This window comes from Somniosus microcephalus, chromosome 29 (assembly GCF_052327205.1).
Source record: "Somniosus microcephalus isolate GS21.2 chromosome 29, FLI_Smic_1.0, whole genome shotgun sequence".
NCBI classification, from domain to species: domain Eukaryota; kingdom Metazoa; phylum Chordata; class Chondrichthyes; order Squaliformes; family Somniosidae; genus Somniosus; species Somniosus microcephalus.
The window spans coordinates 45,892,627-45,919,085 of NC_141015.1; the positions used below are offsets into that span (position 1 = coordinate 45,892,627).

General features: G+C 47.7%; 1 protein-coding gene across 2 annotated transcripts in view; it reads right to left on the reverse strand.

The window, feature by feature from the left end:
* LOC147098708 (glutamate receptor ionotropic, delta-1-like) overlaps positions 1-26,459 on the reverse strand; it is a 563,200-nt gene that overhangs the window by 446,994 nt on the left and 89,747 nt on the right. Inside the window, exons 1-2 of one of the 2 annotated variants that reach the window (XM_085970761.1) lie at positions 6,920-7,012; positions 3,277-3,482 (exon numbers count right to left, since the gene is read on the reverse strand). In XM_085970761.1, coding sequence (XP_085826887.1) covers positions 3,277-3,482; positions 6,920-6,923 — 210 coding nt within the window. In that variant the 5' untranslated portion in view covers positions 6,924-7,012. Of the gene's footprint in view, positions 1-3,276; positions 3,483-6,919; positions 7,013-26,459 lie in introns of those variants that run through there. The other variant, XM_085970762.1, reaches the window with a different exon arrangement.

Here is a 26,459-nt window from a genome sequence, read left to right on the forward strand (position 1 = left end):
CTGACACAGCATTGTATCAGACTATACTGAGATATGGCAATCAGTCCGATTCATACTGAGAGATGCATGAATCAAACTGCTTGCACAAATGCGGCAATCTGACTGTACTGAAAGACCCGGTAATCAATATCATTCTCCAGAGAGAGTGAATCTAGAAACACAATGTACTGAACAAAACAATCTGACTGCACTATTGCAGTCAATCTGACTGTACCGAGAGACACCTGCCTGATAGATTCCTGTTTCTCAGTTCAATCTGATTGTAGTGAAATCCAACCCGTCCAATTACTGCCCCATCAGTCTACTCTCAATCATCAGCAAAGTGATGGAAGGTGTCGTCGACAGTGCTATCAAGCAGCACTTACTCATCAATAACCTGCTCACCGCTGCTCAGTTTGATTTTTTGCTACGATCACTTAGCTCCAGACCTCATTACAGCCTTGGTCCAAACATGGACAAAAGAGCTGAATTCCAGAGGTGAGGCGAGAGTGACTGCCCTTGACATCAAGGCAACATTTGACCGAATGTGGCATCAAGGAGCCCTAGTAAAACTGAAGTCAATGGGAATCGGGGTGAAAACGCTCCACTGGCTGGAGTCACACCTAGCACAAAGGAAGATGGATGTGGTGGTTGGAGGCCAATCATCACAGCCCCAGGACATCGCTGTAGGAGTTCCTCAAGGCAGTGTCCCGGGCCCAACCATCTTCAGCAGCTTCATCAATTACCTTCCCTCCATCATAAGGTCAGATGGGGGGGATGTTCACTGATGATTGCACAGTGTTCAGTTCCATTCGCAAATCTTCAGATAATGAAGCAGTCCATACCCGCATGCAGCAAGGCCTGAACAACATTAAGGCTTGGGCTGATAAGTGGCAGGTAACATTCGCGCCACACAAGTGCCAGGCTTGGGGGTCCAGGTACATAGATCATTAAAATGTCATAAACAGGTACAGAAAATAATCAAAAAGGCTAATGGAATGCTGGCCTTTATATCTAGAGACTAGAATACAAGGGGGTTGAAGTTATGCTGCAGCTGTACAAAACCCTGGTTAGACCACACCTGGAGCACTGTGAGCCATTCTGGGCACCACACCTTAGGAAGGATATATTGGCCTTGGAGGGAGGGCAGCATAGATTTACCAGAATAATACCCGGACTCCAAGGGTTAAATTACGAGGAGAGATTACACAAACTTGGGTTGTATTCCCTAGAATTTAGACGGTTAAGGAGTGATCTGATCGAAGTTTCCAAGATATTAAGGGGAACAGATAGGGTAGATAGAGAGAAGCTATTTCCGCTGGTTGGGGATTCTAGGACTAGGGGGCAGAGCCTAAAAATTAGAGCCAGTCCTTTCAGGAGTAAAATTAGGAAACAGTCCTACACACAAAGGGTGGTAGAAGTTTGGAACTCTCTTCCGCAAATGGCAATTGATGCAGATCAATTGTTAATTTTAAATCTGAGATTGATAGATTTTTGTTAACCAAAGGTATTAAGGGATATGGGCCAAAGGCGGGTATATGGAGTTAGGTCACAGATCAGCCATGATCTCATTGAATGGTGGAACAGGCTCGAGGGGCTCAATGGCCTCCTCCTGTTCTATGTTCCAAGGCAATGACCATCTCCAACAAGAGTCTAACCAGCTCCCCTTGACATTCAATTCCATCATCAAACCCCCAACATCAATATCCTGGGGGTTGACATTGACCAGAAACTCAACTGGACCAGCCACACAAATACTGTGGCTACAAGAGCAGGTCAGAGGCTGGGTATTCTGCGGCGAGTGTCTCACCTCCTGACTCCCCAAAGCCTTTCCACCATCTACAAGGCACAAGTAAGGAGTGTGATGGAATATTCTCCACTTGCCTGGATGAGTGCAGCTCCAACAACACTCAAGAAGCTCGACACCATCCAGGACAAAGCAGCCCGCTTGATTGGCACCCCATCCACCAGCTTAAACATTCACTCCCTCCACCACTGGCGTACCGTGGCTGCAGTGTGTACCATCTACAAGATGCACTGCAGCAACTCGCCAAGGCTCCTTTGGCAGCACCTCCCAAACCCGTGACCTCCACTACCTAGAAGGACAAGGGCAGCAGGCACATGGGAACACCACCACCTCCAAGATCCCCTCCAAGTCACACACCATCCTGACTTGGAAGTATATCGCCGATCCTTCATCACCGCTGGATCAAAATCCTGGAACTCCCTCCCTAATAGCACTGTGGGAGCACCTTCACCACATGGACTACAGCTGTTCAAGAAGGTGGCTCAGCACTACCTTCTCAAGGGCAATTAGGGATGGGCACTAAATGCTGGCCTTTCTAGTGATGCCCATATACCAAGTATTAATCATTCTGACTGTACTGTGATGCCCCATCACCAACCTCCCTTTCCTCTCCAAAGTCCTTAAACGTGTTGTTGCTTCCCAAATCTGCACCATCTTTCCCATAACTCCATGTTTGAACCTCTCCAGTCAGATTTCCACCCCAACCACAGTACTTAAAGGGCCCTAATCAATATCACAAGTGACATCCTATGTGACTGTGACCCTGGTAAACTATCTCTCCTTGTCCTTTTCGATCTGTCTGCAACCTTTGACACAGTTGACCACACCATCCTCCTCCAATGCCTCTCCTCTGTCATCCAGCTAGGTGGGACTGCCCTCACCTGGTTCCATTCCTATCTATCCAATCATAGCCAGAGAATCTCCTGCAATGGCTTCTCTTCCTGCTCCCACACCATTACCTCTGGAGTCCCCCAAGGATCTATCCTTGGCCCCCTCCTATCCTCATTTACATGCTGCCCCTTGGCAACATCATCAACCACCACCACCACCACCACATCAGGCTCCACATGTGCGCTGATGACACCCAGTTCTATAATAGTTTTCATTTTCTTGTATTAAAATTAAAGACATAAAAAATATAACACATAAGGAAGTCGTACGTTCTCTGTGAAATATTTCGCTAACAGACAGAAGCAGTCCAAGAGTTGACACTTTTTGAAAACCATTAACTCCAAAGCAAAGGCCTGACCTCCAGAAGGATGGTCTTACTCGTGGGCTGGCTGTTTCGTTTACTGTTAGAAAGCTTAGAATTGCACAATTGACAATTTTATGAATCATTAAGACAGGGAGACTTCGAGCACATGATTAAGAGGAATAGAACATTTAAAATCAGGAACTCAAACAATTCTGACTGACTTGGAGCCTAGATACATTTGCCTTCTTCAACCCCCCGCCCCTCGCTCTATCTTTGAGTTGTGTTGATCACTGACCTCATTGATGAATGTCTGAGCTCCTCGTGGGCTCATCAGAAGGATGGCCCGACGCAGGGTGTCCCGGTAACGATTCAGCTCCTCCGTTTTCATTGTGGTGAAGAGGCTGGCGAAAATCCGACTGATATTCTGGTCAATTCTCTGCAGAGACACGTCTAAGCCCTGACGAGAGGCGTGGCCCAGGAACCCTTGCAACCCTCGAATATCTGGCAACACAATCACAAGAGAATTTGTTGAGGTTGCACAATGAAAAACCTGCTTTGCAGGTGTCATAAATAAAAATAAATGGACTGTGTCTGGGCCAGCATAGTCTCTGGTGTCTCAACATGTGATCCTGACCATGGCTTTGTGACTTGGGAGCTACCTAATCAGCCTTATTCAGGAGAAGTTTATATTTCAACCTCTCCATTTACTCCAACATTTACACAGCTGTCAGCTATTAATGCTTCCCCAAAGGCAGCCTTGATATGACGCATCTCCTGAGCAAACACCGCGGCAAACCACCTGCACCGCAGCGTTTGTTAATTCTCTCCTTGAAGTGGGAACGGGAGATAGTTTGGGTTCACGCTCTCACTGGAGATAAGAGCAACACCATGGGGAAAGAACGAGGCGGAGATAGATATAGAGATTCAGGCAGAGACAGAGATAGGGTGAGAGACAGCCTGTAGAAAATATCAGGGCATAAGGGAGAATTTCTACCCAAAATTCACAAAAATATGCCCGGAATTCAGAAATTTGAATGACGACCAAAAACTCCCATACCTACTAGGGGAAGAGAGAAATTGTGTAACACTAGCGGCACACTATGTTACAGCTTGCCATAAACAGAGGGACAACCACTAAATATAAGAAAAGAGTATATATAAATTATATGAAAGTATAGATCTGTATTTTTGTGAACAAACATGAATGTTTTTCGATGCTTTGGCAACATAAGATGTAACTTGTCATGCCAATAAAGCGATTTGAATTGAATTGAATTGAATTGAGAGAAAGACAGGGAGATGTATATGGAAAGTTCAACGTGGATCTCTTCATGGAATCCAGTTGAAATGTTAACGTTGAGCAGTTACTGGAAGAGGCTGGAGCTCATGCTGTTTATTAAGATTTCTGTGTTCCTTTAGTCAGCTGCAGGATACCTATTCTCCCCTATTGTCATTGTACTTTTCCTTTTATATGTTTTGCCCATGCTCTTTCACCGCTGCCTCCTGCTGATTGCAAAATATCACCCCAGTCGGCAGCCGCTGTTAAAGGGACCAGCATGTTTCAAAGAGCCGACTGCACAATGCTTGATTTTAACTGTTTCCTTGAGGGACGTGGGATCATTGTCAGACTGAACCTCTCCCATCGCTGCACACGCAGCTCCCCTGTGACTGACAAGGAGTGAATGCCTGGAACATTCATTACTAATTTATATAAAGGACAGTCGAGCTAGCTTTAAATTGGGCTCCCTCTTTAATCGACATATATGTATTTATACTGAGCTCTTCGAGAAAGCGGCCACTCCAGGAAGGAGGAAGCCCAAACTCCATAAAACACAAACAAGAGCCGATCAAGGCTCGAGGACCCCAGGAATAAACACTGGCTACAAGGCTGGTTAGGTTCAAACCATCTTTACTCTGAGTGTAGAACAGGATCAGGCGAATATTCTCTCTTTCCAGCAGCATGCTGAGGTTTGACTGAAGTTTGTCCCTTTGGCTCTTGCTATCCTGAAATCAGAGGGTTTTGTGCAGTTGTGTCACTTGACCAGTTGGCAACATTCCGCTATTAATGTTTGAACATCTTAGCGCCTTTATTAATGTAACAGTCGGAGGCGTTTCAGCTCAACACACTGTGCGCTATTACTATTTTTACATTCATTTGAAATGGGTTAAGGCCCAACAACACAGGCAGGAGTGTAGTGAAAGTGCATTCTGTGTGAACTTTGCTAATGGCAAGGTTCCCTGTGTGTGTCACTCCATCCCATGAGCTCCATGCTGCATTAGTATTATTCAATCCTGCGTTTTAAAGGCTCCAGGGTTCCTGAATAGACCAGAAGGAAATTCATTTATTCATTCATTCATTCATTCAGTCACACCACCCACTGGGTTACACAAAGTTTATTCCACAGCGGTTGAGTTTGAGATGTTCCAAGTGTTCAGACTCTATAACGTAGCTTTCCACACAGTAATCAGCTCATTACACCAATGCTCCTTTCTTACTACAGTTTCATTGTGTAAACCACTTGGCTCAGCATTACCTAATATGTGAGAATTGTCTACTTTCTACTTGTAGCAATGTGTGGGGTGTAGAAGCTGCTCACAGTAAAGATGGCTTAAATATTTCGATATTTTATTAAGAATGCTGCAATAGTTCAGTTCGACTGATCCTCGGCTCGAGTTGTTATCTGCCTTGGCTTTTAAATAAAACAGAAAATAAAGGAAATAGGCAGCAAGTCAGTCAGCACACATGGAAAGAGCAGATTCGAGAGTCCGTGTTGTGCCATCTCCCGATCTGATCAAATGTGGACCCACCGTCCCTCACCAGCCAGTGTTGCTGCAGGGTCTTCCAGCGCTTCCTACTTCGTTATTGATTTTTTAACTTTTGTTTCTAAATATTTTGTTTCAGGGGAAAAACTGAATTGCATTGACTCTTTTCTTAAAACTGTTAAATGTGTTTCTTTTCAGTCTGAGATGCGGTAGAGGGAGCGCGACCCGCGATCTCTTGTTGATGCTGTGGTTGGTGGCCAATGTTTGACTCATTGATGTGAGAGACGCCACTGCCGAGGAGCAGAACTCTTCCTATTTTTGAGGGCATCAAATGCTCCCATGTCAGCTATAACTTTTCTAAATTGGAGTTTATCGCGCAGTTCGACACATGAATTGCATAGTCAGCGGGCTGGTGAACGCTGGAGGTGTTCAGAGCTGATGTGAGTGGGGCAGACCTGGCTTCAGGGCTCGGTGTACCATCCAACACGCACAAGACACAACCGAGCTCCCGTGTCCTGAGCCTGTTACTTTGCTCGGAATCTAACCCGTGCCGTTCTTGACCTCAGAGGGCTTAAGATGCTGCAGACAAAAGCTGAAGGAGAAACGACTGAACGCTCACCGTGGCCACCAGAGCATTGACCCAAACACCTCTGAAGGAGAGATCTGTTGCACAGCCTGCAAGCTAACCCGGGACCACTTCACATCAGATCCCCTTTGAAGAGTTTGACATTTCCAACAAACTGCAGCTTTTCGACAGCTTTCGGATCTACTGGGAGACACAAGGCCACCCTTTAATCAGCTGCATTCGGCGAGCACACCTGCAATTGTCAGATCCTCCACAGGCTCCAACAACTGCAGTTTGAATCACACCGTTTAATGCGAAATGGTCCTGAATCTCACTCCCATTGTTACATTTAATTTAGCTTCCCCATTCCCATTCTCTCTCCCCTCTCAGTGTGAGCCGATCCCCGGTGGAAAGCCCGGTCGAGTGCTGGAAATGCTGCGGACCCGACAGCAGCTGTGCAGAAACCCAACTGATGCAGAGATTCAGCCGCTGTCAGTATTGCACCAGAGGGAGACGTGCGTGGAAAGTAATGATGCATCATCTCCCCCAGCATGATTTTATTTTTGTTTAACTTATCATTTGAAATGTTATGCAAAAACTATATAATTACCCATGAAGGGAATGAACGAAAAGAAGAATTGAATGATATGAAAACTGTGCAGTAAGGAGGGACACTGCTAGAAGTAAGAAACCTGGAGAGAGATTCGGACGGGCTGTGGAAACATAAATGAGTAATATATAAATATGAAATGAAACAGGCGTTCTAATATAGGAACAATGGCGGACAGGAAAATACCCCCTGGTTCATCCAGCCTCTCCTGGCTTAACCTAATTTGCCATAACTGGGGAGGGGGGACGACACAGTGTCTGTCCCCAAGGCATTCAATGAGTGGGTAAGGTCCATGATAGAACAGATTCAAGAGGTGTATCAATGATTGATTGGCCTTTTCCCGATCCAAGCTTTCCTGCACCACTTTACACGTCAGAAGTACTAAAAAGTTAGGACACCAGCTAGACCAATAGGAGAGTTTGCTGTTGGAAACACCAGCTAGACCAATAGGAGAGTTTGCTGTTGGAAACACCAGCTCGACCAATAGGAGAGTTTGCTGTTGGAAACACCAGCCAATTACAAATCCTTAAAAATGGGAAAAGGCATCCAAACCTTTCATATATTGGGTGGATTGAAGAGAAGTGGGGGGTTAAGGTCCCCCCCAGACCTTCTTCGGTATGAGTTATGTCCATCCCCCCATTCCAAATCCCACAACTACCCCTGATGTCTCCCTAAATCTTTAAATATGGTTATGCCATTAAAATTATACAACAGATAACAAAATACAGGCAGCATCATGATACTGTCCATCAGAGGCCCAACTGCCTACGCTATGGGAACCTCCCTCCCACGACCCCACCCTTCCTGAGTTCCAAGTCACAGCCACGTACAGTGAGGAGATTTTGCACTGAAGACAGGTGCCTTCCTTCTGAACAGAAAGGAGGGGTAGATCCACTTGTGGCACAGACATGCTCCAGCCAGCAGGCAGTTCCAGAGTGCCACTGGCAGCAAGGATCACCCTTTCACACTTCAACCAATAATGAGCAACATGGCAGATCCAAGATAGGGAACAGATACCTGAAAAAGGGGGAGCCCTTCCCCAGTTGGTTAAACAGTGAGTGGCAGACCAATCAGCTCCAGGTCTGACTCCCAGACCGGGCGGAGTTAGCTGATGTCGGTCAGGGTGATGGTGCATTCGAGTTGCCTCAGGGGTCTAGGACTGGAAATGCAACATTGCCCAGGAGAGCCAACACGGATTTGTAAAAGGCAGAGCGTGTTTGACTAATCAAATTGGTATGGTATGGAATATGGTATTGAGATAGAGGATCAGCCATGGTCATATTGAATGGCGGAGCAGGCTCGAAGGGCTGAATGGCCGACTCCTGCTCCTATTTTTCTATGTTTCTAATTGAATTTTTTGATGAAGTAACAGAGAGGATTGATGAAGGGAATGCAATGGATGTTGTCTATGTGGATTTTCAGAAGGCGTTTGACAAAATACCACATAGAAGGCTGGTTAACAAAATTGAGGCTCATGGAATAGGTGGGTCAGTGCCAGCTTGGATAAGGAATTGGCTTAAGGTCAGAAAACAGCGAGTTGTGGTAAATGGCTGTTTTTCAGACTGGAGGATGGTAGACAGTGGTGTTCCCCAAGGGTCAGTGCTGGGGCCACTGCTTTTTTTGATACATATAAATGACCTGGATATTGGAATACAGAGTAGAATTTCTAAATTTGCCGATGACACCAAACTTGGAGGTGTGGCAAACAGTGAGGATGATGCCAATCGACTGCAACAGGACATAGAAAGACTAGCAGAATGCGCAGACAAATAGCAGATGGAAATTAATAGAGAGAAGTGTGAGGTGATGCATTTTGGCAGAAGGAACAGGGAGAGGCAATATACACTTAATGACACAGTTTAAAAGAGTGTGCAGGGACAGAGGGACCTGGGAGTTAATGTGCATAGGTCCTTGAAGATGACAGGACATATTGAGAGAGTGGTTAACAAAGCATATGTGATCTTGGGCTTCATAAATAGAGGTGTTGAGTACTAAGGTAGAGAAGTTATGCTGAACCTTTATAAAGCGCTGGTTAGGCCACAACTGGAGTGTTGTGTCCAGTTCTGGTCACCACACTTTAGGAGGGATGTGAAGGTACTTGAGAGGGTGCAGAGGAGATTTACCAGAATGGTTCCGGGGATGGGGGATCTTAGCTACAAGGACAGGTTGGAGAAGCTGGATTTGTTTTCATTAGAGCAAAGGAGGTTGAGGGGTGATTTGATAGAGGTGTACAAGATTATGACGGGTTTGGATAGGCTAGATGGGGAAAGGCTGTTCCCACTAGTTGATGGTACAAGAACTAGGGGACACAGATTTAAGGTTTCGGGCAAGAGATACAGGGGGGATGTGAGGGAAAACATTTTCACACAGCGAGTGGTGATGACCTGGAATTCGCTGCCAACGGAAGTGGTGGAAGAGGAGACACTGGGCTGGATTTTGCCAGCCCTGGGGAGGCGGGACTGCCGGGAAAATGGCAGAATTTGGGGGCGGGTGCCCATCCGGCCCCCAACCCGCCTCCATGCCATCTTGCCAGGAGGCGGGTAGCCAACCCGCGCCGGGTCCCGCCTCCTCGAGGCGGGAAGGGGATTAATGCCAATTAACTGCCTGTTAACAGGTAGTCAACAGGCAGTTTTTTGGCTAATCCCTATTTTGAGCCCTGAAGTGTGGGCTTCCCAATGGCTCTGAACCTCGCCAGGGTCAGCAAGGTGGGCCGTCGGTCTGCGGGGGTCGGAGGGGCCGAGATGTCCGGTGTGCAGGTGAGTAATGGGTGCATGTGTGCAGAGGTAAGTGTGTGAGGTGTGTGTAAAGTGTTTTAAGAAGTTTTACTTACCTTTACTTCTTCCTGCAGGCTTCCTCCCTTCAGGTCTCGGGAGTCCCTCAGCTCACCGGCACAGAAAGCAGAATGGCTGCTGAACTGTCAAAAGCTGCAGCCTTCTGCTTTCTGGTCAGGAAGGCTTTCTAATTGAGTTTTGAGTAAAGACACAACTTAGAAGACAGATTGTCAGTGTTTGACAGCTTCACAGAGCTGTCAAACAATGACATTTCATCTGTCAAAAGCTCTTGACAGATGAAATGGCACTCGCTGACGTCACCTGTAACTGGCTTTCCCTTAAACTGGCCTGCTGAGCCCACTGGGCGGGCTTAACAAGGTCAATCAAGGGAAAATAGCGTGGGTTGGCCACAAGTCGATGGAGGCGGGACTAAAACCCAACAAGTGGGAGTCCCGCCTCCAAAAGCTCCCCATTGACAAAATCCAGCCCCATGACTCTATGACTATGATGCTATGATTCCCATTCTGGATCACCATCCAGTGCGACCCCCTGCTACAGAAGTGCACATGTGGATTCAACTGTGATGCCCTGTGGATGGAATGGCTACTGACACTCTCGACTTAGACAGGGCACCCAGTCAAGGTACTGGGCAGTGCCCGCTGGTGTGGAATCAATACCTCCACAAGAGAGGAGAGAAGGAGAGGGGAGAGGAGAAGAGGGGCAAAATTAGAAGAAAAAGAATGAGAGGTTTAACCCCCCCACCCCCACTAAAAACCCAGCAAGACCACAATGTTACTTTTAAGATAATAGTAATTCAAATTTTGCTTCATTTTAAGTTTTTAATGTAATACTAGTTGGAAATTCACCTCCTACAAACTATCCATCCTTAAACTCAACAAGTTGGAATCAGAAGCAGAACAAGCTGACTTTACGCAGTTTAGCCCATGTTTGAAGGCATTCAGTTGCCTTTTCTATCTTTTCACAGCTTCCTGTTTCCACACATTGTTCCCTACACCAAAGAAGCGTTCAGGAGGCTTGTGGGAAATTCTGTTTCTGTAACCGTCTGAGAAATGAGTGTGGTTCGGGGAGGCTGGGTTGCCAATTTCCCCTTTCTTCTTAGGAATCATTTTGGTTTGTGTGGTGTAACCAGGGCTAGGCACATGGCCGTGCAGTTCGGAAGAGGGCGTGATTAGTTGGGCTCCGTGTGTAACTGGGGTTAGAGTATCATCACTCTGTAGTTTGGCAATGAGAGAGATTGAGTAGACTCGGCCTATATTCTCTAGAGTTTAGAAGAATGAGAGGTGATCTCATTGAAACATACAAAATTCTTACAGGGCTTGACAGGGTAGATGCAGGGAGGATGTTTCCCCTGGCTGGGGAGTCGAGAACCAGGGGTCACAGTCTCAGAAAAAGGGGTCGGCCATTTAGGACTGAGATGAGGAAAAGTTTCTTCACTCAGAGGGTGGTGAATCTTTGGAATTCTCTACCCCAGAGGGCTGTGGAGGCTCAGTAGTTGAGTATATTCAAGACAGAGATCGATAGATTTTTGAATATTAATGGAATTAAGGGATATGGGGATAGTGCAGGAAGGTGGAGTTGAGGTAGATGATCAGCCATGATCTTATTGAATGGCGGAGCAAGCTCGAGGGGCCGAATGGCCGACTCCTGCTCCTATTTCTTATGTTCTTATGTTCTGTGGTGTAACTGCATGAAGTAACTGCATACACGCAGGGCTGCAGCACAGGCTTAGGAAACATTATTCCTGTTCAGAGCCAGCAGATTTCATGTGTGTTATTTAATCGTACTCTGAGGTCAGAGAACATTAACCCAGTTTGGAATAAGAATGGGATTAGTTAGGGCTCTGTAGTTTGCGCTTACTAGTCAACGATGGATTGAAATAGGAGCAGAACAGCACTTGCTCCCAGGAGGATAATTCCTGGTCGAGGTCAGGATTATCTGCTCTGTTACAATGGTGATAATCAATATTTTAGGATGAAGAGAAATTTGGCATTCATTAACCTTATTATATGAAGTCATGTCTGAATCAGTCTCACACTGAGATAAGAACCTTTCAGTTTATAAATGCAAACTGCCCTCAGAACACTAGTGCTGGAAAATATTCCGTATGTAATGCACAGCAGATTGGATAAAAGGCAAAAATCAGGCATATAACTTTGTTGCACAGTTACTCTATTTCCAATGTTAAAATCTCCTCCTCCTCCCCATTCCGACTCATCCCTAACACCGGTGAAACCCTCATTCACGCCGTTGTCACCTTGACTTTTCCAATGCCCTCCGAACCAGTCCCCGAAACTGACCCCTCACAAACTCCAATTCATCCTGAGCTCCTCCAACTACATCCTGTCCCACCGATTGTCCCTGTCATTCCTAATCTCTGCTGGCTCCCAACCCCCAGCGCACTGATTTAGAAATCTTCGTCTACATTTAACAATCTCTTCATGATCACGATCTAATCTATCTCTGCAAGGTCCTGTAGTGCGACATGATATGATAAGGCAGGATCTGGCCAAAGTGGACTGGGAGCAGCTACTTATAGGAAAATCCACATCAAAACAGTGGGAGACTTTCAGAAGGGAAATAGAGAGAGTACAACGCCAACATGTTCCTGTAAAGGTCAAGGGTGGGACCAACAAGCAAAGGGAACCTTGGATGACAAGGGATATACAAAAATGCATTAGAAATAAAAGGGGGGCTTTTGGCAGTTACAAAAGACTAAAGACGGAAGAAGCCCTAGAGGAGTATAAAAAGTGCAGGGGCATACTTAAAAAAGAAATTAGGAGGGCGAGGAGGGGCCATGAAATAACACTGGCGAGCAAAATAAAGGAAAATCCTAAGATGTTTTACAAGTATATTAAGGGCAAGAGGATAACCAGGGAAAGGGTAGGGCCCATTAGGGACCAAAGTGGCAATCTGTGTGTAGAGCCAGATGATGTAGGTGGGGTTTTAAATGAATTTTTTGCATCTGTGTTCACTATGGAGAAAGACGATGCAGACATAGAAATCGGGCAAGGGGACTGTGACATACTTGAACATATTAGCATCGAGAGGGAGGAGGTGCTAGCGGTTTTAGCAGGCCAAAAAGTGGATAAATCCCCAGGCCCGGACGAGATGTATCCCAGGCTGCTGTGGGAGGCAAAGGAGGAGATTGCAGGGGCTCTGACACAAATTTTCAGAACCTCTCTGGCCACAGGGGATGTACCAGAGGACTGGAGAACAGCTAACGTAGTACCATTATTCAAGAAGGGTAGCAGGGATAAACCAGGGAATTACAGGCCAGTGAGCCTAACATCTGTGGTAGGGAAATTATTGGAAAAAATTCTGAGGGACAAAATTAGTCTCCACTTGGAGAGGCAAGGATTAATCGGGGATAGTCAGCATGGCTTTGTCAAGGGTAAATCATGTCTGACAAATCTGATTGAATTTTTCGAGGGGGTGACTAGTGGGGTGGATGAGGGAAGTGCTGTGGATGTGGTTTACATGGACTTCAGTAAAGCTTTTGACAAAGTCCCGCATAGGAGACTGGTCAAGAAGGTAAGAGCCCATGGGATCCAGGGTGCCTTGGCGCGTTGGATCCTAAACTGGCTGAGTGGCAGGAGGCAGAGGGTGATGGTCGAAGGTTGCTTTTGTGACTGGAAGCCTGTGTCCAGTGGGGTACCTCAGGGATCGGTGCTGGGTCCCTTGTTGTTTGTGATCCACATAAATGATTTGGATGAGAATGTAAAAGGTATGATCAGTAAGTTCGCAGATGACACGAAAATTGGTGGGGTGGTAAATTGCGAGGAGGAAAGCGTCAGGCTACAGGACGATATAAACGGGTTGGTCAGATGGGCGGAAAAGTGGCAAATGGAATTTAACCCTGAAAAGTGCGAGGTGATGCATTTTGGACGGACAAATAAGGTAAGGGAATACACAATGAGTGGTAGGACCCTAGGAAGTACAGAGGGTCAGAGGGACCTTGGTGTACATGTACATAGATCCCTGAAGGCAGCGGAACAGGTAGATAAGGTGGTTAAAAAGGCATATGGGATACTTGCCTTCATTAGCCGAGGCATGGAATATAAGAGCAGGGAGGTTATGATGGAGCTGTACAAAACGCTGGAAAATGGGATTAGACTGGACAGGGATTGATGGACTGCGTGGACACGATGGGCCGAAGGGCCTCTTTCTGTGCTGTAAAACTCTATGACTCTATGACTCTATGACATCCCGGCGACTGCCCTCCACCACTGGCAGCGGAACCTTCACCAACTCAGAAATTCCAGAATTCTCTGCCGAAACCCCTTCATTGTAATCTCTGTTCCTACCTTCAAAACCTCCTCAAAACCTTCAACTACCCCTTTGGTCACATCCACTAACATTCTCCCAGCCCTTGCTCCAAGTCCAATACACCTCCTGGATAGAACCCCTTCAAATGTTTTGTTACCTGAAAGGTGTACAAGTGTAGTTATCCCAATGCCAGCTCTTATGTGCAGTCTTTGTATAGCAAGTTATTCAGTGTGTTTAGGTTGGGATAATAGAGAGGGGCAGTACTGAGGGTGCGCTGCACTGTCGGAGGGGCAGTGCTGAGGGAGCGCTGCACTGTCAGAGGGGCTGTACTGAGGGAGCACCGCACAGTCTGGGGGGGGCAGTACTGAGGGAGCACCGCACTGTCAGAGGGGCAGTACTGATGGAGCGCCGCACTGTCAGAGGGGCTGTACTGAGGGAGCGCCACACTGTCAGAGGGGCTGTACTGAGGGAGCACTGCACAGTCGGTTGGGCTGTACCGAGGGAGCGCCGCACTGTCAGAGGGGCTGTACTGAGGGAGCGCCGCACAGTCAGTGGGGGGGGCTGTACTAAGGGAGTGCTGCACTGTCGGTAGGGCAGTGCTGAGGGAGCGCTGCACCGTCGGAGGGGCAGTACTGAGGGAGCGCTGCATTGTTGGAGGAGCAGTACTGAGGGAGCGCCGCACTGTGGGACGGGCAGTACTGAGGGAGTGCCGCACTGTCAGAGGGGCTGTACTGAGAGAGCGCCGCACTGTCGGACAGGCTGTACTGAGGGAGTGCCGCACTGTCAGAGGGGCTGTACTGAGGGAGCGCCGCACAGTCGGAGGGTCAGTACTGAGGGAGTGCTGCAGTGCTGCACTGTCGGAGGGGCAGTACTGAGGGAGCGCTGCACCGTCGGAGGGGCGGTACTGAGGGAGCGCTACATTGTTGGAGGGGCAGTACTGAGGGAGCGCCGCACTGTCGAACGGGCAGTACTGAGGGAGTGCCGCACTGTCAGAGGGGCTGTACTGAGAAAGCGCCGCACTGTCGGACGTGCTGTACTGAGGAAGTGCCGCACAGTCGGAGTGGCAGTACTGAGGGAGCGCTGCAGTGCTGCACTGTCAGAGGGGCAGTACTGAGGGAGTGCCGCACTGTCAGAGAGGCAGTACTGTGGGAGCGCTGCACTGTCGGAGGGGCAGTACTGAGGGAGCGCCGCACTGTCGGAGGAGCTGTACTAAGGGAGTTCTGCACTGTCGGAGGGGCTGTACTGAGGGAGTGCTGCACTGTCGGAGGGGCAGTACTGAGGGAGCGCCGCACTGTCGGAGGGGCAGTACTGAGGGAGCGCTGCACTGTCGGAGGAGCTGTACTAAGGGAGTTCTGCACTGTCGGAGGGGCTGTACTGAGGGAGTGCTGCACTGTCGGAGGGGCAGTACTGAGGGAGCGCCGCACTGTCGGAGGTGCTGCCTTTCAGATGAGATGTTAAACCGAGCCCCCATGCCTGTCTAAGATCCGACGGCACGATTTGAGGAGCAGGAGAGTCCTCCTGGTGGCCTAACTGAGATTTATTACTCAGCTATCACTAAAGCAGATTGGCTGGCCATTGATTGATGTTTGAGGAATCTTACTGTGTCTCTCTTTGCAACATCTGGAGTGTGAAGACCTGTTAGAACATGGGGGAGAGCTCTGTGGTGAGGTCTGGGTGCATTAGTGGAGCAGAATTCATCTTTCAGCGATCTGTAAACTAGGCCAGAGATTGGAACAATAGCAGCTCGAGGGGAAATAAAGAGAAGAAATAATCTGGAATCAGTGAAGCAGCTTATAAAGGAAATAAAAAAATAAAAAATGAAACTCACGTAATTGCTGACGGCACTGGATACAATCTGGAACGTGATTAAAACTCTCGAATCACTGCAGGAGTCTCTCCAGGCACGAACACAAAGGCAGAGTCAGACATCCCTGTTGCCAAGTCAACTATTCTGTGCCTCGATGTTTGTCTCATCTTTCTCTCAGCTCTTAAGTCTTTGTTCCGATCAGACCCGAACTCTCTCTCTCCCTCACTGGGTGCAATTTGCCCCTCACCCGCCCCTCGGGAAACAGGCGGGATTGGTTGCGGCGCTGGTTTCCTGTCCAGCCTGATTTTACGCTCCAGTGCAGTCAGCGTGGAGCAATATTGGGCTGGATGTAAAACCCGCGTCCCCCCGCCCGGAGAGCTCGCTCGGTTAGAATGACCCCACTGTTTTATTCTCCCCTCTCTCCCATCATTGTTCTGTGTCTCCCAGGTCTGATCTCTCTGTCTGTACTCTACTGCCCTCGCCTCTTTCCTATCTCCTGATTCCCTCCGCTCCAGTTATCTCTGCAGTCACCTTGCTGTAGCCAACTACATCAGATCAAGGCATAAAGGCAGAAATGACTGTTGAGAAAAGCAGCCGATCGATCGGTTGACTAACTTGCCGATTGTGAGGGAGGCAATAACCCGTTTAAAGGAAGGGTGAATGCCTCTACTAACGGAGGAGAGGGAAAAGGTCGCTCGCCAGTGATTCCAGCGACTGTGCTGTAACCGAGGAGGAATCTTGGCCATGAATAACTCACACAGAAATTCCTCGTCACTCCCAGTCCCTCAAACACAGTGGGCAGGATTTTCATTGGGCCGTGGAGGCGGGATTGGGGGATTGGAGGTGTGTGGGGGTTAAAATCGTGAAATCGGGGGGCATGAACCCATCCCGCCCCCAACCCGCCTCCATGCCCATTTCCCAGGAGGCAGATACACCTGTGCTGGGAGCTGCCTCCCCGAGGCGGGAAGGGGATTAGTGCCAATTAACTACATGTTAACAGGTAGTTAACAGGCAGTTTTTAGCCTAATCCCTATTTTTATTCCTGAAGTGTGGGATTCCCGACGGCTCCAAACCACGCCAAGTTAGCGAGGCGGACCGTCGGGCTGAAGGACTTGGAGGGTTCGAGATGTCCGGTGTTCAGGTGAGTGATGGGTGCATGAGTGAAGCGGTAAGTGTGTTTGGTCTGTGTAAAGTGTTTAAAGAAGTTTTACTTACCTTTACAGCCTTCCTTCCTTCAGGTCGCGGGAGTCCCTCATCTCACCGGCACAGAAAGCAGAATGGCCGCGAGCTGTCAAAAGTTGCAGCCTTTAGCTTTCTGTTCTGGAGAGATCTCTAAATCAGCCTGAGAGTAAGGAATTAACTTAGAGTACAGATTGTCAGTGTTTGACAGCTTCAAAGAGCTGTCAAACGCTGATATTTCATCTGTCAAAAGCTCTTGACAGATGAAATGTCAATCTGTGATGTCACCTGTTGCCGGGTGGCCCTTAATTGGCCTGCTGAGCCCGCTGGGCGGGTTCAACAAGGTCAATCAAGTGAAAATCGCATGGGTTGGCCACAACTCGATGGAGGCGGGACTACAACCCCAAAAGTTGTAGTCCCACCTCCTACACGCCTCCAGTATCAAAATCCAGCCCATTTAGTTTTTGGTTGTTGAGTATTGTTCATGGATTGCTTTAAGAACGTGTAGGAGAAGCAGTGCCCCATCTCACCTCCACAGGCAAGATGTGGGCGGACACACACCTTCTCCTCCTTTCCCAGTTACTCACACACTAAGTCATCTCACACCAGCCCCAGTATTAAGAAATGACAAGAACTGTTTTTAAAAATGGAGACCTGTCTCCTTCATGTTATATTTAATCTTTCTCAATGTACGTCATTTTATATTCGCTGCATGAAGCACCGAGACTGCTGATCCTTATCGTGACTCCTGCACCAATAAAACCGATAGTCATCCAAGGCAAAAATAAAACTGCTCCCGCCAACCTTGCAGTTTATATCAAGCCAGTAGACGTCTGTGCTCCTGTTCGGATGATGGTTAGAATAAATTACTACTACCTACTGTCTGAGGTCTCGGTTATTGAATTAACCCAGCCCAATGGTGTACAGGGTCGGGGTGCGGTGGAATGGCAGGCAAGTTTGCATCCACGATTGTGTATTAATGAGCTGCCCAGTTGAGACATCAGGACAGACGTTTCCTCCTGGCAGGGCATGTCAAGTTGACTTATTTGAGAGCACTCTCACCGAGACTTCAGACACCAGACTTGAATACACAATCTCGGCTGGCATTTCAGTGCCACAATGAGGGGGTGAGGCATCGCCACAGGTTCTGTCCTTTCCTTGAGACATTGGGCTGGATTTTGTCAATGGAGGCGACTTGGAGGCGGGACTGCTGCTTGTTGTGTCAATATCCCGCCTCCATCCTCGCCTGACCATTCAGAGGGATTTTCCCCTGATTGAGCTTGTTAAGCCCGCCCTGTGGGCTCAGCAGGCCAATTAGGAAGAAGTCACTGACAGATCACATCAACTGTCACGACTTCTTGAAAGAAGAAATGACAGCGTCTGACAGCTCGGTGAAGCTCTGTGAAGCTGTCAAACACGGACATTCTCTTGAGTTTGATTCGTTTTTGTGGTGAGGACTGAAAAAACATTGTAAAAAAGTAAATTTCAGGTAATGTCTGATGGATCAGAGGGTTCATCAGCCATTACCTGAAATTGACAAGGTGGATGTCCGCTCTCCCAATCCAGCACGGCTAAAGGCTACAGAAGGAAAAAAAGGTAAGTGAACATTTTTTAAAACTTGTCACTCACCTTGCATACTTACCACTCCACACTTGCACCCATCACTCACCTCTACACTTTACTTCCAGGTGCCTCCGACCACCGCAGACCTCCTCCACGTCTCCTCCAACCCGGCGGGGTTGTCCGAGTTCGGGAAGCCTTCACCTGTGAAGGTAAAATGGCACTAATCCCTTTTTCTGCCTGTTAACAGGCAGTTAAAAGGATTAAAAGCCTTTCCCACCTCCAGGAGACGGGACCCGAAGCTGTACATTCTCCCGCCTCCTGGCAAAAGGGCATGGAGGCGGGATGGGGGCGGCTTTGCCCCCAATTTCTCTGATTTTCCATGCTGTCCCGCCTTCATGCCCGCCTCCTCGGGGCTTGGAAAATCGAGCACATTAGGGCAGTAGCTTGGTCAAAGAGGTCGGTTTCAAGAAGCATCTTAAAGAAGGAAAGAGAGGTAGAGAGGCGGAGAGGTTTAGGGAGGGAATTCCAGAGCTTGGGGCCCAGGCAGCTGAAGGCACGGCCGCCAATGGTGGAGCGATTAAAATCGGGGATGCTCAGGAGGCCAGAATTGGAGGAGCACAGAGATCTCGGAGGGTTGTGGGGCTGGAGGAGATTACAGGGACAGGGAGGGGCGAGGCCATGGAGGGAATTGAAAACAAGGATGAGAATTTTGAAATCAAGGTGCTGCTTAACCGGGAGCCAATGTAGGCCAATAAAATTGGTCAGACATGACCATGCTGCTCAATCCCAATAACTCAGGATTCTCAAAGTGCTCAGGACACCAGAGGCTACATTTTCAGATCTGCTATTATTTCAACAGCAGTGGTAAATCAGGAGTTACTGCCAGCGTTACACGACATCAGAGAATCTAGTCAATGACTGAAGTGAGACAAACGGGCTGAGAATTTCTGAAGAGACAAGTGTCACATTTCCCAGTCCAATCTGAGAGAGAAATTTTCCTTTCAACAGAACTTTGGAAAATTATAATTAGAGCTTCTACTGTATCTTCCCCCAGAACCCTCAGACACACACCCTCGGACACCCTCCGGCCCCTCGGACACCCTCCGGCCCCTCGGACACCCTCCGGCCCCATGGACACTCTCCGGCCCCTCGGACACCCTCCGGCCCCATGGACACCCTCCGGCCCCTCGGACACCCTCCGGCCCCTCGGACACCCTCCGGCCCCTCGGACACACATCAGCTTACCATTGAGTGTTTCATCAAACTTCTTGGGCTGGATTTTGTCAATGGGGATGCGATAGAGACGGGTCTCCCATTTTTGGGGTTGTAGTCCCGCCTCCTTCGAATTGTGGCCAACTGACGCGATTTTCCCTTGATTGACCTTGTTGAGCCCGCCCAGCGGGCTCAGCAGGCCAATTAAGGGACACCCGATTACAGGTGACGTCAGTGATTAACATTTCATCTGTCAAGAGCTTTTGACAGATGAAATATCAGCATTTGACAGCTCTGTGAAGCTGTCAAACACTGACAATCTGACTTCTAACTTGAGTCCTTCTCCACAGACTCAGTTAGAAATCTCTCCAGAACAGAAAGCTGAATGCTGCAACTTTTGACAGCTCGCGGCCATTCTGCTTTCTGTGCCGGTGAGATGAGGGACTCCTGAGACCTGATGGAAGGAAGCCTACATTAGTAAGTAAAGGTAAGTAAAACTTATTTAAACACTTTACACACACCAAACACACTTACCTCTGCACTCATGTACCCATCACTCGCCTGAACACTGGACATCTCAAACCCTCCAAGCCCTTCAGCCCGACGGTCCGCCTCGCTAACTTGGCGTGGTTTGGAGCCATTGGGCAGCTCACACTTCAGGGCGAAAAATAGGGATTAGGCCAAAAACTGCCTGTTAACTACCTGTTAACGGGCAGTTAATTGGCACTAATCCCCTTCCTGCCTCGGGGAGGCGGCTCCCAGCACAGGTCGGGTACCCGCCTCCTGGGAAACGGGTATGGAGGCGGGTTGGGGGCAGGAAGGGTTTGTGCCCCCCGATTCTGCAATTTTCCCCCCACTCCCGCCTCCAAACACACCTCCCCAGGGCTTGGAAATTCGAGCCCCTTGCGTCCGTCTCCCTCCCCATAAACGTCCAAATCTGCCATTTATTTCCGTGCGGACTCGGGGAGTTATTTCCCTGCTCTGTGTGGTCTCTGGGATTTATTTCCGTGCTCTGTGCGGTCTCGGGGATATATTAAAAAAAAGGTGGTAGAGAGAAAACGGGGAATTACAGACCGGTAAGCCTGACATCGGTAGTGGGGAAAATGCTAGAGTCCATTATAAAAGATGTAATAGCAGAGCACTTGGAAAACAGTGACAGAATTGGACAAAGTCAATATGGATTTACAAAAGGTAAATCATGCTTGACTAATCTACTGGAATTTTTTGAGGATGTAACTGGTAAAATAGATAAGGGAGAACCAGTGGATGTGGTGTATTTGGACTTTCAGAAGGCTTTCGATAAGGTCCCGCATAAGAGATTAGCGTGCAAAGTTAAAGCACATGGGATTGGGGGTAAGGTACTGACTTGGATAGAGAACTGGTTGGCAGACAGGAAGCAAAGAGTTGGAATAAACGGGTCTTTTTCCGAGTGGCAGGCAGTGACTAGTGGGGTACTGCAGGGATCGCTGCAAGGACCCCAGCTATTCACAATATATATTAATGATCTAGACGAGGGAACTAGATGTAATATCTCCAAGTTTGCAGACGACACAAAGCTGGGTGGGCGTGTGTGCTGTGAGGAAGATGCAGAGAAACTCCAGTATGATTTAGACAGGTTGGGTGATTGGGCAGATGCATGGCGAATGCAGTATAATGTGGATAAATGCGAGGTTATCCACTTTGGTGGCAAAAACAGGAAGACAGATTATTATCTGAACGGCAATAGATTGGGAAAAGGGGAAGTGCAACGAGACCTGGGTGTCTTTGTGCACCAGTCGTTGAAGGTAAGCATGCAGGTGCAGCAGGTGGTTAACAAGGCAAATGGTATGTTGGCCTTCATAGCGAGAGGATTTGAGTACAGGAGCAAGGATGTCTTGCTGCAGTTGTATAGGGCCTTGGTGAGACCACACCTTGAGTATTGTGTGCAGTTTTGGTCTGAGGAAGGATGTTCTTGCCATGGAGGGAGTGCAGCGAAGATTCACCAGACTGATACCTGGGATGGCAGGAATGACGTATGAAGAGAGATTGGGTCGATTAGGCTTATATTCGCTAGAGTTTAGAAGAATGAGAGGGGATCTCATTGAAACTTATAAAATTCTAACAGGACTAGACAGACTAGACGCAGGAAAGATGTTACCGATGGCGGGGGAGTCCAGAACCAGGGGATCACAGTCTAAGGGTAAGGGGTAGGCCATTTAGGACTGAGATGAGGAGGAATTTCTTCACCCAGAGAGTGGTGAACCTGTGGAATTCTCTACCACAGAAGGCAGTTGAGGCCAATTCATTAAATATATTCAAGAAGGAGTTAGATATATTTCTTAAGGCTAAGGGGATCAAGGGATATGGGGAGAAGGCAGGGACAGGGTACTGAATTTGGATGTTCGGCCATGATTGCATTGAATGGCGGAGCAGGCTCGAGGGGCCGAATGGCCTACTCCTGCTCCTATCTTCTATGTTTCTGTGCTCTGTGCGGTCTCGGGGATTTATTTCCGTGCTCTGTGCGGTCTCTGGGATTTACAGAATCTGATTGGTGCAACTTAGGACATGTTAACATAATGCGGAATAAACAAACATTTCAACCAGAAGACGGGATTTTACTTTAATATGTCACCCCCTCAGCACTGTACTGCTGTAGGAGCCCAGGTTCTGGGCTCAAGTCCTGCAATGGCCACCACATGAAGTCTCAGTCGGCTGGTGATTGGTCCGGAGCAGGAGTCGGGCCTGAACCCACTACTTCTTGACTCAGGAGGCAAGAATGCAAAGAGCTGAGTCAAGCTGGCTGAAGGTTGAAGAAAAGAGACTGTCGAGAATGAAATGTGGTGAATGTACTTGTCTCTGTAAACTGGGGCTTAAACGGCACCTTTACTTGTGGATGGAACAAACAATACCTTTTTCCTTCTCTACTGTTATCTTAAGGACCAATCCCAAATGGACAGTAAATCATTCTCCTTCATTGAAAATCTCATCAAACTGCCCTTTCTCTACAATCTTAAATACTTGACAAAAATTATTAATCTAATTCCTCCTTATTGCATGGATTGGCTGGGTTACAAAAGAAATACATTCCTGCTGTCCTCGGGCAACAGTCTTCCCTGCTCCAACACCACCAAAAACAGACGAACCAGTGATTCTTTCATTACTGTTGGTGGGATCTTGCTATGCACAAAAGGGCACCTTCTTTGCTTACATAATAACAGATACTACGCTTTAAAATAATTCACCGTGTGAAGTGCGTTGAGACACGGAGCTGTGATAAAGGTGCTGCAAAAAATGCCAACCTTCGTTTTGTTCTTTGAGCACAAGGTTACATCATGAATTGTTGCTAAAAATATTTGCATCTATTCAACTGAACCCAGAGTACCAAAGTCCCGGTTGATTAAAGTTATCCGATAGAGACAGCAGTCCTTCCCAGGGGTGTATAGATATTTCGTGAACTGAGGAATTCCAACAAAATCAGATCAATCCACAGTGGGGGAAGGAGGAGCAGCAGGAGCCCCAACTCAGCCTCAGGCATAAAGTTCAGATGTGGGCCTTGGAGCTGATTAATCTGCCAAATAATATAAGGGGAGTCCATCATAATAGGACAAAGTTTACTAATGGCAAACTGTGCAACTGTCTTCGAAGGAATCTTAAATCACAAGAAACCATCTGTGAGATGCTGAGCGGTTAGCTATTGACAACACCAGTGTCAGACCCTGTTGATGCCTCGACGCAAGAGTTGGGAATCACACTGGCCCTCTCTCTCTCTCTGCCTCATTAGAGCGGTGTTGCTGGCCTGGTTCTGGAGAAGCTGTAGCAACAACCCCTATTCACAGTTCAGACTCTTTTTCTGCCATTTTGGAAAAATAGATAGAATTACATTCCTATAATCCTAGCATTTGATACATTTAGTCTCCATAAAGCAGTGGCCCTTGCCATGACAATTCAGACCCCTGATTCCTGAGCCTGTTCTATAGGATGAGTTTCATTTACCAGGGTGAAGATTGTCACCAAGTCCTGCAACAGCAAACTGGTGGAGGCCCAGATGGAACATTCAGTGAGGAACCCTGGTATAAAGTGAGCAATACTTGGTTGAACAAAAAAATCAAATCAAAGATTGAAATAATATAGGGGGCATAAACTATGGAATAGACATGGCTTCAGGGCGTGACTGAACAGTGGTAATAAACACACAGGAACTTACAGCGGCGTACAGATGTCTTAATTGAATGAGGTGACCCATGGCTTCATCTTTCATAAGCCTGCCTCTCCTTAATTACAACCTAGTGCACCCTAGCTTGTCTGTTACTTTGCAGCGTCCTGCATCTCTCACTGCATTCCTCCTACACCTTTAAACAATCTCACGCACACATACAACACAGAGAGAAGTTATACTATACTTCCCTCGGTATCAACGTGCATGGTGATCTTGATGAGGAATTATGGTTTGTGAGAGAAGATTAGGCAGTTCCATGAAGAATCCACGGGGATACTTATCCTGATTGTGTGTCCAAGGTTTCCACTCTGATTATAATTCACTATCATCGCTTCTCGAGGGTGAATTACATTCTACAGCTTTATAAATGGCTCCTCACTCACTGGAGACACGACAGAAGTCTGGAGCAGAAATGTTAATGTTCCATCTAGGAGTCTAATTCTTAATTATAACACATATTAAAGAGAGAAAGCTGAGCTGCTGAGAGCTGTCTGACAGTGCGTGCCTTCATTGAGCAGTGATAAGGAGACAGTAAAGTGAGGGCAAAGGTTAATCCATACCAAGCGTTTTATAAAACTTTTGTTTTCACAACTTGTTAATTTTTTCCTCTGAATGCATTGACTGGAGCAAGGATGTGTGAGGCTTGCTGAGTGTGCTCGGGGTATGTACAGTCCAGCAAATGGGCTGAGTTCAAGGTCACCCATTTGCACTTTCCACAGAAAAATGGACGGAATTTCAGAATGAGAGACCCCAATCCACTAGGAAATCCCGTGTAATAAAAACAGAATTCACCCGAAAATAGTGGTCCTATCTATAGCACAGGAACATGAGGAGGCCATTCAGCCCCTCGAGCGTGTTCTGCCATTTGATTAGATCACGGCTGATCTGTAATTTAACTCCATTTACCCACCTTGGTTCCATAACCCTTAATACCCTTACCCAACAACAATCTATTAATCTTAGTTTGGAAATTTTCAAACAGCTTTTTGGGGAGAGAGTTCCAGATTCCCACCACCCTTTGTGTGAAGAAGTGCTTCCTGACATCACCCCTGAACGGCCTGGCTCTAATTTTAAGGTTCTGCCCCCTTGTTCTGGACTCCCCCCATGAGATGAAATAGTTTCTCTCGATCTACCCGATCAAATCCTTTAACCATCTTCAACACCTCAATTAGATCTCCCCTTAATCTTCTAAACTCGAGGGAATACAAGCCCAGTCTAATGAACCTGTCCCCATAATTTAACCCTTTTAACCCCAGTAACATTCTGGTAAATCTGTGCTGCACCCCCTCCAATGCCAGTATATCTTTCAACAGTTCACCAAGTTCTTCTGTAGTTTGAAGCTTGATCAAATGTGTGGAACAATGGTGACTGAAAACTGAAAGACCCTCTGAAAATCCATTGCGGCTCCTACAGATTGTGGTGTTGCTGCTGCCTGTGGGAGGGTGCGGCCTGTGGGGGCGCGGCCTGGGGGAGGATGCGGCCTGGGGGAGGGCGCGGCCCGAGGGGGAGGGTGCAGGGAAAGGCCTGCAAAGCCTACAGTTCTTCTGGTTAGAGCAACTTCCCACCGAGGATGAGCAACTCCGTGCTCCCACCTCAGATCACTGGGGTTGCCAGGGTTGTGCAGACATTTAATGCCAAATTATATCAGCCTCTGTTAGAGGAAGATTTCTGAGGGGCATATTTCTGCGGTATGTGAGTGCACACAACCATGACGTTACAGAACCCAACACCCCGCGATGCAGTGCACCTACCAACTGAGTCACGGCCAGCCCTACAATCATCGACTCGATCCAGCTCCAATTATTTTTGACACATTTGGTAGCGAGACCTCACGGGGATGGTTCTGATGAGCAATGGGATGTTTCTTATTTTGCCTTTTTCATTAATAACAATAAGTAATTATCTGAAGGTCAATTAGTCCAGACAAGATTATCTCTCTGGTTCAGTTGGTTCCAGGTGCTTTGGGAGACGGTCCAGCCTGAAAGGATAACGGAAATGTCCATAAGCAGGATCTGGTACATGACTCCATCTCCCCAGACATCTGCTAGGACCCCAGGCAGGACTGTGGAGAGACCTTTGTTCCAATGCTCTGCCTGTCGTGTATTGATTGCGAGTTTGACACCAGTCAATACGGTAATGTAATGTGCATTGCATTATGGGAATTACCCGGGAAAACGGCAGTCAGCCATTTTACACAATAAAGTGAACATCGCAGTTATGAGCCTGTCTGCCTGATTCTATGCTTTAATGCGTTCATACAACATTGGCGACGAGGATAACGCACGGAATCATTATAAATAGGTAGTTGCCCAAGTTTTAGTTAGCTAGGATGGAGAAGACCGGCATTCAAAATTTTGCACGCTTCGCCGAGCCAGCCACGTTGGGTCCAAGATGGACGAGGTGGTTAACGTCTTTTGAGCTTTATGCCGATGGCAAAGGACTCATTATCGACGATACCTCTACAGCTGCCACAAAGCAGAGGAGAAGAGCTCTACTTCTACACCTAGCAGGACCAGATGTCCAGGA